General features: G+C 37.6%; 1 protein-coding gene across 3 annotated transcripts in view; it reads left to right on the top strand.

Moving 5' to 3' along the window:
- The window catches only part of Arf6 (ADP-ribosylation factor 6), a 198,491-nt gene that overhangs the window by 71,995 nt on the left and 108,307 nt on the right, over positions 1-18,189 (top strand). Inside the window, exons 1-2 of one of the 3 annotated variants that reach the window (XM_067772899.1) lie at positions 5,318-5,336; positions 9,249-9,363. In XM_067772899.1, the coding sequence (XP_067629000.1) occupies positions 9,282-9,363 (82 nt within the window). In that variant the 5' untranslated portion in view covers positions 5,318-5,336; positions 9,249-9,281. Of the gene's footprint in view, positions 1-5,317; positions 5,337-9,231; positions 9,364-18,189 lie in introns of those variants that run through there. The other 2 variants (XM_067772897.1, XM_067772898.1) reach the window with 2 other exon arrangements.

The following is an 18,189-nucleotide window of genomic DNA, read 5'->3' as shown; positions in this document are numbered from 1 at the left end:
TCTACGGTTGACAAAGTTAGACGGAGGGCCAACAGACACGCACATAAACATAAATTCAGCGCGTCCCCAATTACCATCACCGCCAAAGAGGTTGAGGATGCCATCGGTCAAGCTAAACAATCTAAAGCAGTGGGCCCAGACGGCATAGCCATGCCGATGCTTAAAAGCCCAGGAAAATGGAAAATGGTCAAGGTGGTCCCGCTACTAAAGCCTGGGAAACCAGCTAACATAGGAGAGTCATATCGCACGATATCTCTCCTATCGCCAGTAGCCAAGACGCTTGAAGCCATTTTGCTCCCTTATTTCAAAGCAAATTTGCAACTAGCCTGTCATCAGCATGGCTTTAGAAAACTTCATAGCACAACCACCGCGCGCATTTGCACCCAGACTAATTTGCGGTTTGCGGTTTCCAGATTGATTTTTAAATAAGGTTAGGGCGAAACCAAGACCTGCTAGGCCAATTTCGTTCGCGGATTCGGATTTTGAGTATCACAATACTTGGGAAAACATCCGTGGCTGTGACTTACTCCCGGCGTTGCTTATATACTATCTCAACTCTGATTCGTACAATTTCGAGAACGAGCTACTTTAATGTTTAAGGTAAAAATGAAATTCCAAATCGAGTCCTTACAACATAAAAGTAATGAAAATAATGTAGAAACGTAATAGGGGGACTCATGTAACCGTATAAATGCCTTATAAAGTGTGTAAACGTATAAATTTATCTAGTGCGTAAACGAGCTGTAAAATTTTGTATGAAAAATCATTTACACAATTTGTATAAATTTACGCGCACATTTCATTGTCTAAACGCGGTAAACTCAAAGGAATGCAACCTTGCATACATTACAGCCGGCATTTTCATCAGAAATCTCCAACATCAGCAAGTAAAGGCGTTTTAGTTTTGATTTTTCACTTAATCTTGGTATTTTTTAATTTGTATAACAATCAAAAAGATTTTGTTTGGCAATAATACAGCTGAAAAACAATCAAGTTTATCAAGAGTATTACTAGGTGCGTTCATATAACCGCGCGTGTAAATGGATATAATTTTACACCTTATAAGTTTATATGCTTTCATGAGTCCCCCTAATATCCTTCAACTTGACTATATAAAATACAACTTAACTCATATTTTCAATTTAAACAAAAGAATTGTCAGTATTTTCAATGAATAGAAATACTTGTAGGGGAAAAGCAAACAAACAATTTTACAAGCGAGTGAAATTCTAAGCACTTATAATTTAAGGTGCTTAGCTAAGCGGCGTTTATTCCTTTGAATTTCATGAAAAATTTCGTATTTTGACATGTTGTATTTTTTTTGTCTTGACTGCATGAAGCTTCAGAATAAAAAAACCTATTATTTGAAATTTATACATTGAACACTTTGCCCGAATTTCAAAACTTTGCTTTGTAAAATTTATAAAACGAAAGACAAATTTTTTTTTTCAATAATATTTTCTTGTCAACGTTTGGTTTATTTTTTGGAAATAATAGGTGCTTTTTAGCTTCCTCCCTCAAATAGTAACATCGCGTCCTTGATTAGGCTCAGTGGAAATATTTTCAGTTTCCAAAAAGTGCGCTGTACTTAATTCTCTCTCTTGATTGGACTCCACCAGATAATTTTCATTTTGCAACAAGTTCGTTGTATTTGACTCTTGTGCAACCAAAATCATATTCTGCAAAGGGGCAAGTCTAGCTGCTTGCCCGTACTCATCAGCCTCTCTAGCATCTACAATAGTTGAAAATATAATTGCATATATCTACGATAAATTTGCCGTAAGGTTCCATCCATCCATCCGTCCGTCAGGCCGACTTGCAGTCCATATTCATATGTGATTTTGCTATAATTTATATTTGAATATAGGTATTTTACTGAAATTTGGCACACAATTCCCTTTGATCAGGACAGAGGTTTATACAAAAAGTGGGCGTAATAGTTGTGTAGCCACGTCCCTATTATATAAAATAAATCTCATACAAAATTAATCCTTCGATTACTCCATCTTAAGAGATTTTGTTAAAAAGTGGGCGGTGCCACGCCCACAAAAACAACTTTTTTCTGGCGTTGACTTGCCTCCAACCAGGCAACGCACATACCAAATTTGAAGATCATAGCTCTCTTAGGTATCGAGTAATCGAAGGATTAATTTTGTATGATATTTATTTTAAATAAAAATGGGCATGGCTACACACCGATTACGCCCACTTTCCAAAGGTTTTTTCCTATATCATTTGGCACCCCTATACGATATTGATGTTAGAATTTTATTCATATCGCTTTACAGGTTACACCGTTACAAACATATTTTAAAATTAGTATACATATTTTTATTTATATATATATAAATGTAGGCGTGGTTATCATCCAATATTGATATTTTTTGTGGAAAAAGTTTCCGTCATACACTCAAGACGCGCACCAACTTTCATCGAAATATCTTCAACCGTTTTCGATATATCGGTATGGAGATCATAGCCCTCTTAGGTATTAACGTATCGGGGAATAGGTTTTATATGGAATGCTCTCTATATATATAAAAAGGGGCATGGCTACATTCCAGTTACGCCCACTTTTTTTAGAAACCTCTGTCCTGATCAGGGGGAATAGTGTGCTAAATTTCAATAAAATATCTATATCCAAATACAAATTATACCAAAAATACATATGAAGATGGACTGCAAGGCGGCCCGACGGACGGATGGATGGATGGAACCGTACGGCAAATTTTTTATTTTATTTTCGGTAGCGTCTACCGAAAAAAAAATCGGTAGCCTCCACAGATTTAATCGGTAGCGTCTACCGATTCACGATCGGTAGCCTCTACAGATTATCATCGGTAGCGTTTACCAATTTTTTTTTTCAGTTTATGAAAAAAAAAGTATGTACGAGGCTTTGGAGGTTAGAAATCTAGACAATTATTTTCCGCGTGGGAAAACTTGATTTACAACTTACCTTGTACGTTTTCTACTTGCTGTACTTGGGGGGAGTAATTAGGAAATTAAAAGAATCTTCGACATCACCCATTGGCGTTTCCATTTTGGTTATAAAAGTTCACAACAAAATCAAAACCTGCGCTTTTTCTTACCGATAACGATTCTCACCGTAAACACCTGTTGCCGCGTTGTACGCACCCTGTAGGGAAAATCTCTAGTTCTGAACTAGCGTGCTTCTACACCTTTTTCAGTTTAAATTCAGAAAGTTACAATTCATATTCAGAAAATTACAATTCAAGTTCAGAAAATTTCAGTGTACGCTTTATTGAAATTTTCTGAACTTGAATTGTAATTTTCTGAATATGAATTGTAACTTTCTGAATTTAAACTGAAAAAGGTGTAGTGCATACGGAACGACTACTAGTTCGCCCTCAATCTCTTTTGCATGCTTTCAACTGGGCAATTTAACATGGCGATGTCAATTGTAAGTTTTTGAACTAGAGAAAATCTAGTTACTGTCGGACTAGTTCTTTTTTGGCACTTAAGATCTAGTTCTGAACCAGAAATTTGTCTCACTAGTTACTGATTCCCTTACATGGCATGTATACGCGAGTTGAGATAAAATAGAACGGAACATTTTTCTCAAACTAAGTTGAGCTATTCGGTTTAAACATATTTAAATATATAAATATATTTTTGATTGCTTTGGAATTTTCTCAGATAAATCACAATGGAAATATGTATTTGAAAAATAAAAAAAATAAAACTGGCAAAAAATGAGTTGAGATAGTTTACATCGCAGCATTCGAGATGAGATGAAACGAACGTAACTCACGAGTTAGTACAAAATGAAATGGAGAACGCGAGTTGAGACAGTTTACTGAACTGAGCGCGAGATAAGATAAAACAAAATGTTCGCAACGAGTTGGTACAAAGCTGCTCGGGGCCATCGAAACTTACTATGGAAAAAATATAAAAAATGTGACAGCACTGAAAAAAAATTGTATAACAAAAAGTTTTCATATATTTGGTGTGTTCGAATTTTAGAATTAATAGCGAGTAATAGAAATGTCCTTAAATAAAGAATGGGAGCATGAGCTCCTTTTTTGCGAAAATTTTGAGTGTGAAGCACAATGTATGTTGTGCTTTGTAACTATGAAAAAAATTTCGAAATACCAGTTGAAACGTCATTTCTTCACGTGTCACCAAAACTTTTTTGAAATGGTTAAAGGGGATGAAGGAAGGCTAGAAAAGGTAAAAGCCTTAAAAGAAGAGTTTCTTGAGTATGATGCGAGAAGAATACTTGATGTGATTGAAGACGAAGGCCCTCCAAATCATGTCAGAATTTTATACACCAAAGATAATGATAATATGTGCGAATTGAAAGCGTCGTACACGACAAGCTTACGTATAGCATCAAGTTTGAAGCCCTTTTCTGATGGACCTTTAATAAAAGAAATATGCCAGGAGATGCTTCCATGTTTTGGGAGTAAATGGAAGGGTAATGGCAAGCGAAATAAGCAGGGTAAAACTATCCCGATCAACAGTAACACGTCAAATTGAAAATTTACACCAATATTTAAATAATAAATTGAGAGGGAAAATGGATGCATTCAGATATTTTTCCATTGCAGTTGATGAGTTTTGTGACATAGCAGATACTAGCCAGCTCTTGAGAGGTACGTAGTTTTAAAGCATAATATAATGCTATCACAGGTAAAAAAAATTACTTTTCAGTAAAAGTTTGGCAAAAATGTATATTTTAAACCACAAAAAAAAAAAAAAAATCACCATCGAAATATCTGATATACTTCAGAAAATTTCACCCAGCTAGTACTATATTTTTACTAAAATCTCACTTATCAATGCTTAGGAATACGCATTATTGATGATGATTTTGAAGGAGATGTTTGGTATCATGCCACTTTTGGAAAGTACGAGAGGAATAGATATATTCAAAGCTATTTATAAAAAGTTCAATGACAATCTTGCTTTGACAAAACTATCTGATATATGTACAGACGGAGCACCAGCCATGGTTGGTAAGAATAACGGTCAGCTAATCAAAAGGGGAATAGAAGTACCTGCATATCACTGCATAATCCATCAAGAAAACTTATGCGCTCAATGGAAGCATGCCACTAAAACTATTGATGTAGTAGTACAAATTTTAAAAAATATAAGAGGAGGTCATAACGCACTTACAAATAGAAAATTTTAGAAATTTCTAGACGAATGCAAATGTCAATATGGTGATTTGGTAATGTTTACACAAGTAAGGTGGCTGAGCAGAGGAAAATGCTTAACACGATTTTTTGAAATAAGAAATGAAATACTAGATTTCGCTATATTAAATTTAAAAGACACGGACTTAATAGAAGCTATATCTTCAGAAAATTGTAAGTTTGATTTAGCATTTTTAGCAGATACTACTAACCACTTAAACATTTTAAACTTATCGTTACAAGGAAAAAATAAAACTATTTTTGAGATGGCCGATTTTATAAGTGGCTATATATAAAATTGACATATTTTTGGCCGACCTACAAAAAGAAAAATTGTTCCACTTCCCTTCTTTAAGGACAATTTTTAATGAGTATGAAAATATAGACTTTGATTTTAGTTACATGAAAAGCAGCATAGAAAGCTGGAAAATAAGTTTTCAGAGCCGATTCAAAGATTCCGACGAAATTAAACAAATTTCACCAATTTTTTGCAGTCCCATGACTTGTGATATATTATCGCAAAGTCCACAGTTTCAGATGGAATTGTGCAATTTACAAACTGATTCATTCCTTAAGGAAACGAAATTACAAGGAATTGATTTTTGGAAAAGTACAAGCAAAGACAAGTATCCGAAAGAAACGAAATATTAAAATACTTGTCTATGTTTAGTAGTACATATATATGTGAGAAAGCATTTTCCAGCCTTAAATTAATCAAAACGAATCTAAGAAACTCCTTGACCCAAGACCATTTAGAAGCCGTTATACAATTATCCACATATAGTGCAACAATAGACATTGAAGATGTTATCAAAACATTCAAATAAAGTTGTGACAGGCAATATAATTATATTAAGTATACACATTATGAACTTGTTACTGCGTTTATTCTATTTAACTATTCTATGTTTGTTGTATTATTATATGTAGATCTATACATATGTACATAAAATTACTTGAACTGTACTACAATATTATTTACAAAAAATAATTCCATTTAAAAGAAAAAAATTTTTGTTTTTCTCAGTGCAATTATAATTTTTGTAGTTGTGTTAGTATTTACACTTCAATACAAAAATTTTTGAGCAGCCCTGGTCAACCGCTCATTTTTTATGTATCTCAAGCATCGTATATCTCGCATAGGCAGTTTTATAGCTCCCTGGTTAAAATAAATATAAATAAAAAAATCGTCGTACAATTGTGTGTGAACCTCGAAAGGTTTTGGTGAGTTACGAGCTCCTCTAATAATTTGTGCCCAACCATCAGGCACGTATACCGGAACATTCTTCGCTTTTCTTTCAATTTTGGAAGCAACTGAATCACACTCATTTCTCTGTGACCGGATTCAAAAAATTTGTGGCTGTTGTTGTTGTAGCGATAAGGACACTACCCAAATGTCTTGGGGAGTGTTATCGATGTTGATGGTCTTTTGCCGGATGCAGATCGGGTACGTTCTGGTACCAAGCCCGACCATCTCGGGAACGATTTGTTATGACCACATCCGACCTTCTTGGCCATACCGCCCTCCCACCCCCTAGATCCATGAAGAGTTCAGCGTCGCCAGAGCATCGGTTGTTAATGTAACAGAATTCGCCACGGATAGGTGAGGTTGACAATTGGGTTTGGAGAAGCTATATATTGCGCTGGCAACCTGAAAGGGTTGCGCTACACAACTCCTTGAATCTATTAGGTATTTTAGTCGCCTGTTACGACAGGCATACCTACCGCGGGTATATTCTACCCCCCTAACCCGCTGGGGGAAAACATTGTGGTCGATCGTTTTGATTGTGGGGTGATTTTGACACAGAGCCATGCACATTACCACAAATGTTTTATTTTTTTGCTGCCCTCCGCATCCATCTGACATCATTCTGACTGCCGACATGATTGTTTGCAGCATTACGTATTTGTAAATACATGTCGATATTTCCACACCGCAAAACCCCGACCATAGAACAGTACCCGTTGCGCTAGACCTATCAAAAGCTTTTGATACGGTCAATCATGGCACGTTACTGCAGGACCTGGAAGGGTCTACCCTTCCCCCTTGTCTTAAAAGGTGGACCGCAAATTATCTGGGTGGCCGGCAGGCATCGGCGCAATTTAAAAATGCAACATCAAAACCAAGAAGAATTAAACAAGGGGTGCCACAGGGTGGTTTCCTATCCCCACTTTTGTTTAACTTCTACATATCAAAGCTACCTTCGCCACCAGAAGGAGTTACTATCGTTTCCTACGCCGATCACTGCAGAATAATGGCCACAGGCCCAGGCCCACAGATCGATGAGCTTTGCAACAAAATAAACGGCTACCTCCCTGATCTCTCCAGTTTTTTCGCCTTGCGAAACCTGACATTATCACCGACTAAATCATCGGCGACCTTATTTACAACGTGGAAGTCCCAAATGTCGACCATCTTGAACATCCACGTCAATGGCACTACGCCACCGACTGTCTTACACCCCAAAATCTTGGGTGTGACGTTCGATCAGGATCTACATTTTGGTGAGCATGCAGCCGCAATTGTACCGAAAATCCAGGCGTAATAAAATCCTTAAATCTCTTGCTGGCAGTACTTGGGGAAAAGACAAAGAAACGATCATTACCACTTACAAAGAAATTGCCAGCCGATTGCATGCTACGCGTCCCCGATATGGTCGCCAAGCCTAAACACTACTCACTAGAAGAAGCTACAGGCCTGCCAAAATACTGCTCTCAGAACCGCCACGGGTTGTCTTCTTATGTCCCCAGAACACCATCTACATAATGAGGCGAGAATACCCCCCATCAGGGAGAGAAATGAAATGCTAACCAAACAGTTCCTGTTGAATACCCAGAAACCTGGGCATCCCAACAGACATCTGATTGATGAGCCAACACCGCCCAGGGGCTTAAGGTGTCATCTTCGTAAGCCTTATGAGGAAATACGGCACCTGAGAACACAGCCGTATGAAGCCAAAAACACAAGCAGGTCCTCAGTGAACTCCACAAACAGCCGTCGTGAGCCAATTTTCAAAGTAAATATATGCGCAGGCATTCCTTTCGGTTCTAAGGAGTATAGAAATTCATTTGAATAATTCACAATTTGATCTTCATCTGTCGATCGATTTATATTTCGCCACTTCGCCAGGAATTTGGTTTTGATGCGATCATTGATTTTGTTAACATGATCATATTTGGGAGCTAAGACAAAAACCTTCGTCTTGATCGAAGGAACCTATAGCCGAAATTTGGTGATGATTGAAGTGTGGGGAATACTTTTCCATAGGGACACACACACAGAATTTGATTTTTATAGAAGATGTAGATAGACTGAAGCTATCAAATTTTTTTAACGACGGCAGATTACTAAACGTCCAAAAGGAATAACAGCCAAACTCAACAATGCAGTCAAACTTTAGGTGTTAAAATAACCTAAGTTTGTACGGCAGCCATAGTTCGGCAAAATCCCATTTGTAGGGAAGGTGCCACACCCCTTTTTCCCAATTCCACATTTTACTGAAGGTGTTAGGACTTAACGTCATATAGCTCCTTACCAATTTTCATTATCCTACCATTACTACATCCAGAGATATGCAGTATGATATATTCAATTTGTATGGGAGGTGCCACGCCCCTTTTACATATTCAAATTATTTTTAGCCTAAAACCTTCCCATTGATCGAAGGAACCTATAGCCAAAATTTGGTGATGATTGAAGTGTGAGAAATACGTTTCCATAGGTAATACACACACAGAATTTAATTTATATATATATAGATTGAATTTTGGTGCGATGCCCCTATTTATAAAAACAACCCGTTTTGTGTATAAACTCATTTATGTTTAAGCTGACAGAAGTAACCTTTTTACTTTTTAGTGTTTTATGATTTTTTCTTAATTCTTTTTAGTTTTCATGGCTATTTATCAAAAAGTTATATATTAATGTGTGTAGAGTTTACCAAGGAGTAGAAATTTATAGCAATTACGCCAAAATATCTTTTAGAAAAATATGATAAAATAAAATATCAGCTTACGTAAAATAATTTAAGATGCAATTGTTAAGGTTGTTAATAACTAATTATTTCAGTTTTCATGTATTTCCAGATATTTTGTAGCTGTTGATGACGCTCAACTACTATGGGGAAACTACTTTCGAAAATATTTGGAAACAAGGAAATGAGAATTTTAATGCTAGGTCTAGATGCTGCAGGCAAAACAAGTATCCTTTTTGAATATAAATTCGTAAATGCTATGCTCATTAATTTTTATTGCAAACAATTTTTTCATGTACATATGTATACATATTATCTGTTTTATAATTAGATATCGAGCCAGTCTTTTGATTCTCGTTATACCGTTTAATATTTAAATGGACAACATGGTAATCAAATCCTGTTTTTATAACAACACAAAAATGTTCCCGAATTTTAAAATTTTTAAGAGTATAATGGCGCTTTGCATTTTCAATCATGCTGGGAGGGAGTTAAGGAAAATATTGGCCCTTACAATTATTGCACAAGCTACATAGTTTTTCAAGGTATTATTTGACTAGATTGCGTGCGGAAAATAATATTAAAAGCCAAACCTAAGTTGCAACTAAAGGTGGTTGTAACCTATTTATTTATACTGTAGTTCGCCCAGTGGTTGCAATTCAACCACTACAGGGGCGGAACTATACCTTTGCTTTCTTTCCCTTCTTTCCTCTCTTTTCATCTTCTAATTTCTTTTTCTTTCTTTTTTTATGCTTTTCTTTTTTTCTTTATTTTCCTTTCGTTTAATTTCTTTTCCTCCTGTCAGTTCCTTTACTTTCGCTTACTTTCTTTGTTATTGTTGTTGTAGCGATAAAGACACTCCCCCAAGGTTTGTTCATGGTCCTAGCCCGACCTTGTCGGGAACGATATATTATGACCGCATTGAACCTTCTAGGCTTTGTTACAGTGCTCGACGTGTCGTGATTACATTGAACACTGACCGTAACCACAAAAATGCGGCCACGTAAAAAAATTATTAATTAAACTGTTAAGACGGTCTTTCCGTAATTAACTTATGGTCTAAACATGTTCGGGTGGATTTTTTGTTTTTATATTTTGTTAAAAGCAATGATGCAAAAGTTATTTATATTCAATTATTATTCATTTATTATTTATTGGCGGCCACCGTGGTGTGATGGTAGCGTGCTCCGCCTATCACACCGTATGCCCTGGGTTCAACTCCCGGGCAAAGCAACATCAAAATTTTAGAAATAAGATTTTTCAATTAGAAGAAAATTTTTCTAAGCGGGGTCGCCCCTCGGCAGTGTCTGGCAAGCGCTCCGATTGTATTTCTGCCATGAAAAGCTCTCAGTGAAAACTCATCTGCCTTGCAGATGCCGTTCGGAGTCGGCATAAAACATGTAGGTCCCGTCCGGCCAATTTGTAGGGAAAAATCAAGAGGAGCACGACGCAAATTGGAAGAGAAGCTCGGCCTTAGATCTCTTCGGAGGTTATCGCGCCTTACATTTATTTTTTTTATTTATTCATTTATTGAATATTAACACTTAAAATTTACAGTAGAAGATAATGTATTGAAGGTAGATTTAGACAAATGATATTTGAAAGGTTTGAATCAAAGATTTATAAAATGATTTTTATGAATTGAATGATGCGCTTAAGGCCTTTTTCCGCGATCGCACGTATATGTTCCGCTGACTATCGCGCAAGGATATTGACACATGTAAACGCAAGATGGACAAAGGCTTCACCGCAAGTGCGTGTGTTGATTAATATAAATTGACAAACTTATGATACTGTTTGGAGATACTTTCTTTAAGATGGATTTGATTGGTGATATGTTGAATGGATTGAATCTGCTTGAAGATGGTTGCACTTCGTTGGTAGAATGCGGTCCCCTTGCATTCGTACAAGGCTAAACTTTTGAAAACTGTATCCAAATCGAGGGTTGGGTAAGGTAGATTTCGGTATATATTGATATACTTTTTAGACATTGTTTAACGTCCCAATGATGGATTCGTCCGCTTTGATGCATATAATAGTTCCATGATAAAATATACGTAGACTGGTTTTCCTTGTCAGCTGATTTGGTTTGGTATTGTCTCTGAATGACAAAAACTGATACTCTTGCCACAAGATGACTATCATGTAAATAAGACTAGCTTTGGAAGATGATATTTAAAACCATATTTTTTGGATAATAAATTATGTTGGGGTAAAAGTGGATTCAGAACCGACTTATTGTATGACCATATGATGAAATTCCTTATAGATGTTTTTTTTACTTGTTTTTGATACGATGTTGCTTAAAGATTTATGATCTTCAATTAGAGTACGCTTACACAGCCACCGATTTTGATCACCCGATGCCGGTCGTAATCATCCGATAAAAACAAACACATGTATTTAGATGAGCGTGTGTACATTTCAACCGATCACCGAATTGTTGTCGGCCGTTGTCGTTTTTCACTCCCGATAAATTCGTTGGTGTTCAATTTTATCGTCCGATAAACTACGTGCATTTCCTGTGAAAAATTAATGACTTTTGCGATGGACTGAAAAATTGATTGTGTGCAAAACAGGCGCCCTTTATGGGATAAGCACATAAAATCATAAACGCAGGCGTATTTTTGCGAAAAAGTAAAGTGTAAGAAAAAAAGCTGCCGACTGATATTCGGTTGCAATTTTAACACCAGCCCGGCCGATTTCTTCAGCTGATTGCAATTTTTCGGCTCATCGGTGGCTGTGTAAGCGTACCCTTAAGGCTCCATTACTGATACTTAGCATAGACTTGACTTGACTTGAGAACTGTCACTTACAGTTCTGTTAAATGAATGGTGCATGTTACTGATTACTCAAAACTTGGCTTAACTTGACTTAGAAGTCTGTTGAATTTTGATTTTCTATGTAAGTTCTAAGTGACGTTTACATTTTGAGATGCCATTTGTTTGTTTCCATGTCATTTTGACATTTTGTCATACAAATTGACATATATTTAAAAGTAAATTTCAAACCTGATTATGATGCCAGATTGTATGCGCTAAGTGGAGTATAATCGTGGCTAAGTTGCCAAGTTTACGCCAAGTCAAGTCAAGTCTATGCTAAGTGTCAGTAATGGAGCCTTTAGAATGAGCTTCGTTAACCGCATATAGCTCGATGTTTTTCTTTCGAGCTTGTACCACCGCTATGTAAAATGATGGATGGTTATCGCAAGTGAACTGTTTATGATTAGGTTTGAATACGATATTAAACGTGATTCGACAAAACGAAAATATTAAAATGTAAAGATGATATTTGTCATTAAAATGACGGTGTGTTCATTCATGCGATAAAAGTTGGTTTATTTAGCTGTGTTAAAACTTGAAGTTTATATTTATGTCACAGCTCTGTAAAGCTTTCGAAAGTGGACTGTATTTAAGATAAATTGGTCAAAGAATTAAATATGTTTATTTTCTTTTTTTTTGAAAGTTAGACCAAAGACGAATTAAACTTTTGTTCTTTGAAGTGTTGAGATGATTTCGATCGTTTCTTGTGTGGTTCACTAGAACTTCGGAGGGATTGTGTGTTGAGTTCTGAGGGTTGTATTTAGGAAACGAGTGTTGCCATTTGGTTATTGGGACATTTTGCATCCTATGAAAAAGAATACTAACTGCACACGTCTTCCATATGTTTGAAGGCTTTTCCATTCGCGAGAGTGAAATTTTTGTTTTCCAGATTGGTACATGATTTACGAGGAGGTTGATGATATTTGCCATGAGAAGGGTACTACACATTTCCAGCAAGAAAAAGCTGACTGCTTGCAGTATTTTAACATTAGGTTTTGGGAAGATATGATGCCAAATAAAATACAGCAATAAGAAAATTATGTTAATATGATTGCTTATTGGCGATAGCAACCTTGCGTGGCCAAGAAAATTCGAAGACGAGGAAAGAATTTAATGTTGTCTTTCAATATTTGCTCCCGAAGATGTTACTGAAAAGGTTTCCTTGGGTGGTCACAGTTTGGCGATACTTTGAAACTTTTTCCCAATAAAGTTCTTTTTTGTTCTTGTTTCTCTAGTGGTTAGGAGTGAGTTGTTTTCGCTTATCGTTAAAGTGTGATTGAATTAGCCTTTGATCCGGGTTTTCTCGTCACTGGAGGATGTAACATTATATGATGGTTTTAAGCGAAGAAGTTGGTGCAAAATCTGATTTGTTTCACAAAGTTGAAACGCTCAGCTACACTGAGCTTTCGAAATTCGGGACAAGAATTTAGGGTGTGATTTTCATTGCATAATTTGCAAGTCAACGCAAGTTTATCTCTTAGGTGAGATCTGGTGCATTTGTACTCTTGTAGTCGTTCGACCACTTCGTAAGGACTGATGAGAAATTGGTTCACTTGGAACCAATTAGGAAGTTCTTTTCTGGATTTTAGCGATTTCTCCCAGAGATATAATGTTTCCTTTGGTAGCTTGGAAGAACATAAATAAATTGAGATAGGGTCCCAATCAGAAACTGAAATTCCTTGCGATTTTAGGATTACAAGACAATCGTTGATAGTGTTCTGCACCTTTTGAATGCCATCGCTATTTTCCGAGGTAACTGGAGAGATATTGAAAAGCAATTTCAACTGCTTGTCTATTAGCATTTGTTTGTATTCCAATCGGGCTTTTAGAGCTTCCCATTGTCATCGGACATAGGGTATTGCTTCACTATTGCACCCACTTTTCCTCGAGTCTTATTTCGCAAATGGTATAGTTCCTGTGCGAGAGTCAGTTTCGGATGGTTGAGCAGACGGCCGTGACATGTCACGAAAGGATGAACACTCCTCATAGCTACCGTAGAGAATTTCTGTATCGCACGGAGGCACCTTGATATATGATATAGAATTTTGATTCGAAGACAAGGACTGACCGGAAGAGTTTTAGTTGGTCTAAGATGTTCTATTTACAGGTATAAAAGCAATCGGCGCAAAGCTGAAATTTGTTGTGGATTTTCTCTTTAAACTCCGTAGAAAGTACGCTTTCTCTGGCTATGCAGGCGTTTACGTAGGCGGTTTTCAACTTGATCCAACGGCTGTTGAGGTCTTCCAACTTAACATCCAATAAAAAGGCGGTTTGGTCGTCCGGATCTTCTTTTTGAAAATTGGTACAAAATGATGTTGGAGTCGAAGATACATTTTGACATGATTTCTGATAAAAGCATAATTGGAGACTAACTTTGATTTGAAAAAAACAAAAAACAAAAAGCAGGGATGATAAGCTGGAAGGAGACTATTTGAGTTCACACGCAGTTATGTGCACGAAAATTGGAGTTTGAAATGAGCAAATTTAACACTACAGGCGCAAGCCGAGAGACGCTGATTTTGAAAGTGGACTTTCCGTCTGTCACTCGAATGGTTTAGGTTTATAATAACGATTTTTCAAAAAGAATGGCCACTTAGTCGGTTTTGCACTGCACAGCAATGTTAATTAGGGAATAACCCACTGAGCGCAAAGCTATTTCACAGAAAAACTAAGCTCGGTTAATTAGGGAATGTCCCAAACTCACTGAAATATTATTGATAAATAATATCAATCTGGTAACACCATTTCCATTCTTTCTACTTTTGTATTCTTGTTATACATACTTTAAATAAAGTTAGTTGCTATTCTATCATTACACTGCGAGCAAGTATTTTTTATCTGATCAACAGGTTATGGGCCCTTTGCAGTAATTTAAAAATGGCAACCGGTGGTCGGGAAAATTTTGACGTGTGGAAACGGCACGCGAAGTCGTACCTCGTTATCAAAAACTGCTGGAAGGTGACTGATGGTTTTCGGTATCCGTTCGGGATCCCGTCGTGGTCATTTCGGGATTATTTTGGGACTTCCGGGATCTGTATAGTTTTCGGGATCCGTCCGGGATCCCGTCGGGGTTATTTTGGGATTTTTTCGGTAATATTCCGGGACTATTTCGGTATCATTTGGGGACTCTTCCGGCATCATTTCTGGATGGGCTTAGGGATCCGTGCGGCAACCCATTTTTCCAATGAACCAATTTCTTTTTCACGTGTTTTCGGGTTTTGTCAACTTTGGTGTTATCTATATGCACTAATTAACAGGCAGACTGCCCAACCCTCACTTATGTTAGAACTGGAAATTGATTATGAAATGGGTTGGGAAAACCCCCACCGGGATTACGCTTAAACTAAAATCTCAACCTATTCGTAAAGAAAGCGGAGGTGGAGAACCACCACTTCCTCCCAGTCGGTGGAGTTGGTAAAACTCCCACCGAGTCTAAAACTTAAAGATACCTTGTTCTTCCTGAAGGTTGCGGTGATGGAAAAACCACCACAATCCCTCTAACGATGGGGTTGGAAAAACCCCCAAAGTTACTAAATTAAAGAACTCGTGAGATGGAAAAAACCCAGGAGACCTATTCACCGTTAACAAAGGCGTTAGCAGGCTACTATACCTAGCTGGCTACTCCTCAAATTCGCAAAATGTGTAGCCTTTTTATACTTGTCCACGCGCAGGTAGACAGTTATCCTGCAACAATAAATCTTACTTATTATATGTATTTACACCCGTATATTCAATTATTTACTTGCATATATGTATTTATTTCTAGCATGCGAGCTCATTGGTACGCATCTCCAGTTAGTTAGCATAGTTAACTTTCAATTTCCCTCTGCTGCCTGCTTATTGTGCTTTGTTGTTGCCAACGGGTTTGTCGCCCTTCGTTAGTAACTCGCATTTGTAATGCTTATGGCTGGCTAGTACCCATGCTGTGTTGTTGGTATGCCGAGGTGACGTCTTTCTAGTACATTGCTCTTTTTTTGTTTCCTCTTTGTGTGACGGTTCGCTTGAATGTCTCCTGTGCTTGGTTGCAATTTCTTTGTATACGTATGTTTGTACGTTTTTGGTGCTTTTGCAGTGGGAGCTTATGTGTGTTGCTTATTGCGTTGCTGTATTCCCATCGTTGTTTAGAATTCCAGCAGGTTCGTTGATCTCAATGAAAAATATAATATTGTTACGAATATTAGAAAAACTAAGGGGTGCTGCCAACTCTAAGCCGATGCTAAACAGTGATATCATGCACATCCATAGATCAATCATTATGTATCTACTACATAAACGAATCAATAATTGCGTCTACACATATGTACGTATACGAGCAGCGGAGAATCAATGCAAAAACACATGCATATATCTGAGATACTCCTGAAAGTACGCAATGAGAGAAGCTATAAATCGTGCAATTGTAGTTACAGCTGAAAAGTTTGAGAGCTGATGGAAGCGCCTAGAAGATGCGAACGTTGAAATCAGAGAGTATAAAAGGCAGCAGATGTAGAGGCGCTGGAATTCAGTTTGATTTGAGCTATCAAGCAGTTTCGATTAAGACGCTATCTAGCGAGCAAGAGCAGTATTATTTTGATAGTAGAGTTTCATTTGAGCTATCAATCTGTTTGGTTACTAAGCAAGCTATTCGTTGATAAGTTTGAGTGTTATTGTGAAGTACTTTAATAAAGGCCATTTTGCATTACTAATATTGGAGTTATTTATTCAACAGTTTAATGATTCGAACTTAGCAGAGGGTTGCAAATAAGAGGATTTGCAAGTAAATTCGTTACAATATCCAACCAGAATATTTGCCGTATGCGCGCAGAGAAAATTATGTTTTTGCGAAATAATATATATATATAAGTGTATATTAGGGCATTTCAAAAAATGATTATTTTATGTGTGTAAATGCAATTTATATAATTCAGTTTTATATGTTTTAAATGCTATATGTACTGATTTAAATTCATTGTCATATACATTAGGGTGTTTCGAAAAATGATATATAATTTGTAATTGTAGATTATCCAGGTTTGAATGTGTGGGCCCAAAGCCGGTGGATTTGGGTCGTCACACTCTCCCCTCACCTGCCGCAATCAGAGTTACTGTGACCAGGCCTGTCCTCGTCGCCCCTGACATACCCGAACGTCTCCGTGCTCGGTATGTCGGTCTCGCCGTCGTAGGCAACTTTCTGCTCTTCTAGTGGCACTGGGCCCACCGTATGGTAGCTACTTTCGCTTTCGCTGTCGTAGGCAGCTTCTTCTTCTGTTGGCACTTGGCCCGTCGTATAGTGGTTGTCCTGGTCGTCGTAGCCTTCTACTTCTTCTGTTTTCACTTGGCCCGTCGTATGGTGGTTGTGCTGGCTTAGGTGCCGCCGGATTCGGGTACGAGTGAACCGTCCTTAGCACTCTCTGCGGTGTATCTTGTGCTGTCGCTCTTGTCCATGTTTAGAAACTTTTGATCTATTTTCGGCGTTGTATTCCCCTTTTTATAGGAGTCCTCGCTGTTTGTCTAATGGCAATATTCCCGGCAGCATTACTTTCGTTCCTCTTTGTTTTTGCAGGATAATTCCACTTCTTCATATGCTCCAGCGGGCTTTGTTTGTGTGGTCCTGCTGCTGCGGAATGATGATGTACCAATATACGAATGTAAATTCAATGTTATACGTATATGTACATTAGGGTATTTCAAAAAAAAAAAAGAATTTATGTAGGTAAATTTGGAAATTGTAAAATTTGAAAAATGTGGTTTTGCGTGTGTGGGCCCCAAAGCCGGTGGTTTTGGGTCCTCACGCTCCTCAATTTCTCGTAGTGGTCAATGCTTTCGTTCTTTATGGGGAAATCTCTCGCGATCTGGGCCTTGTTCTAAAATGAAATGTTATGCAGAATTCGGTCATCGGGTTATAGCATTGGCTGGCTATGTGGTTGGCGTAGTTCATCGCCGTCTGGGGCTTGCGCCAGTAATACCGCATCATTGCATGCGCGATAGATTTCCGTATCCCCAAGTGTCCTGCGCTTGGTGTGTCGTGAATCTCGTTAAGCACTCTTCGCCTCTCCAATCTCGGCACGCTTAACTTCCACGGTACCGCATCCTCACCATCCATTTGACTTCCAATTCGTCTGTATAGTCTTCCTTCGTCTATGACGTATTCGGGAAACTTCTCTGGTGTCTTCGTTACTGCAGCCATCTTTGACGTGCACCACTTGCAACTCAAACTGTCTTCATGTGTCGTAAGGCTACCCAGCTGTTCCT

The sequence above is a fragment of the Eurosta solidaginis genome, chromosome 3 (genome assembly GCF_040869045.1).
Source record: "Eurosta solidaginis isolate ZX-2024a chromosome 3, ASM4086904v1, whole genome shotgun sequence".
In the NCBI taxonomy this organism is placed as follows: Eukaryota; Metazoa; Arthropoda; class Insecta; order Diptera; family Tephritidae; genus Eurosta; species Eurosta solidaginis.
Note: the sequence above shows the minus strand (reverse complement) of the source record. Positions and strands in the feature narration are given on the sequence as shown.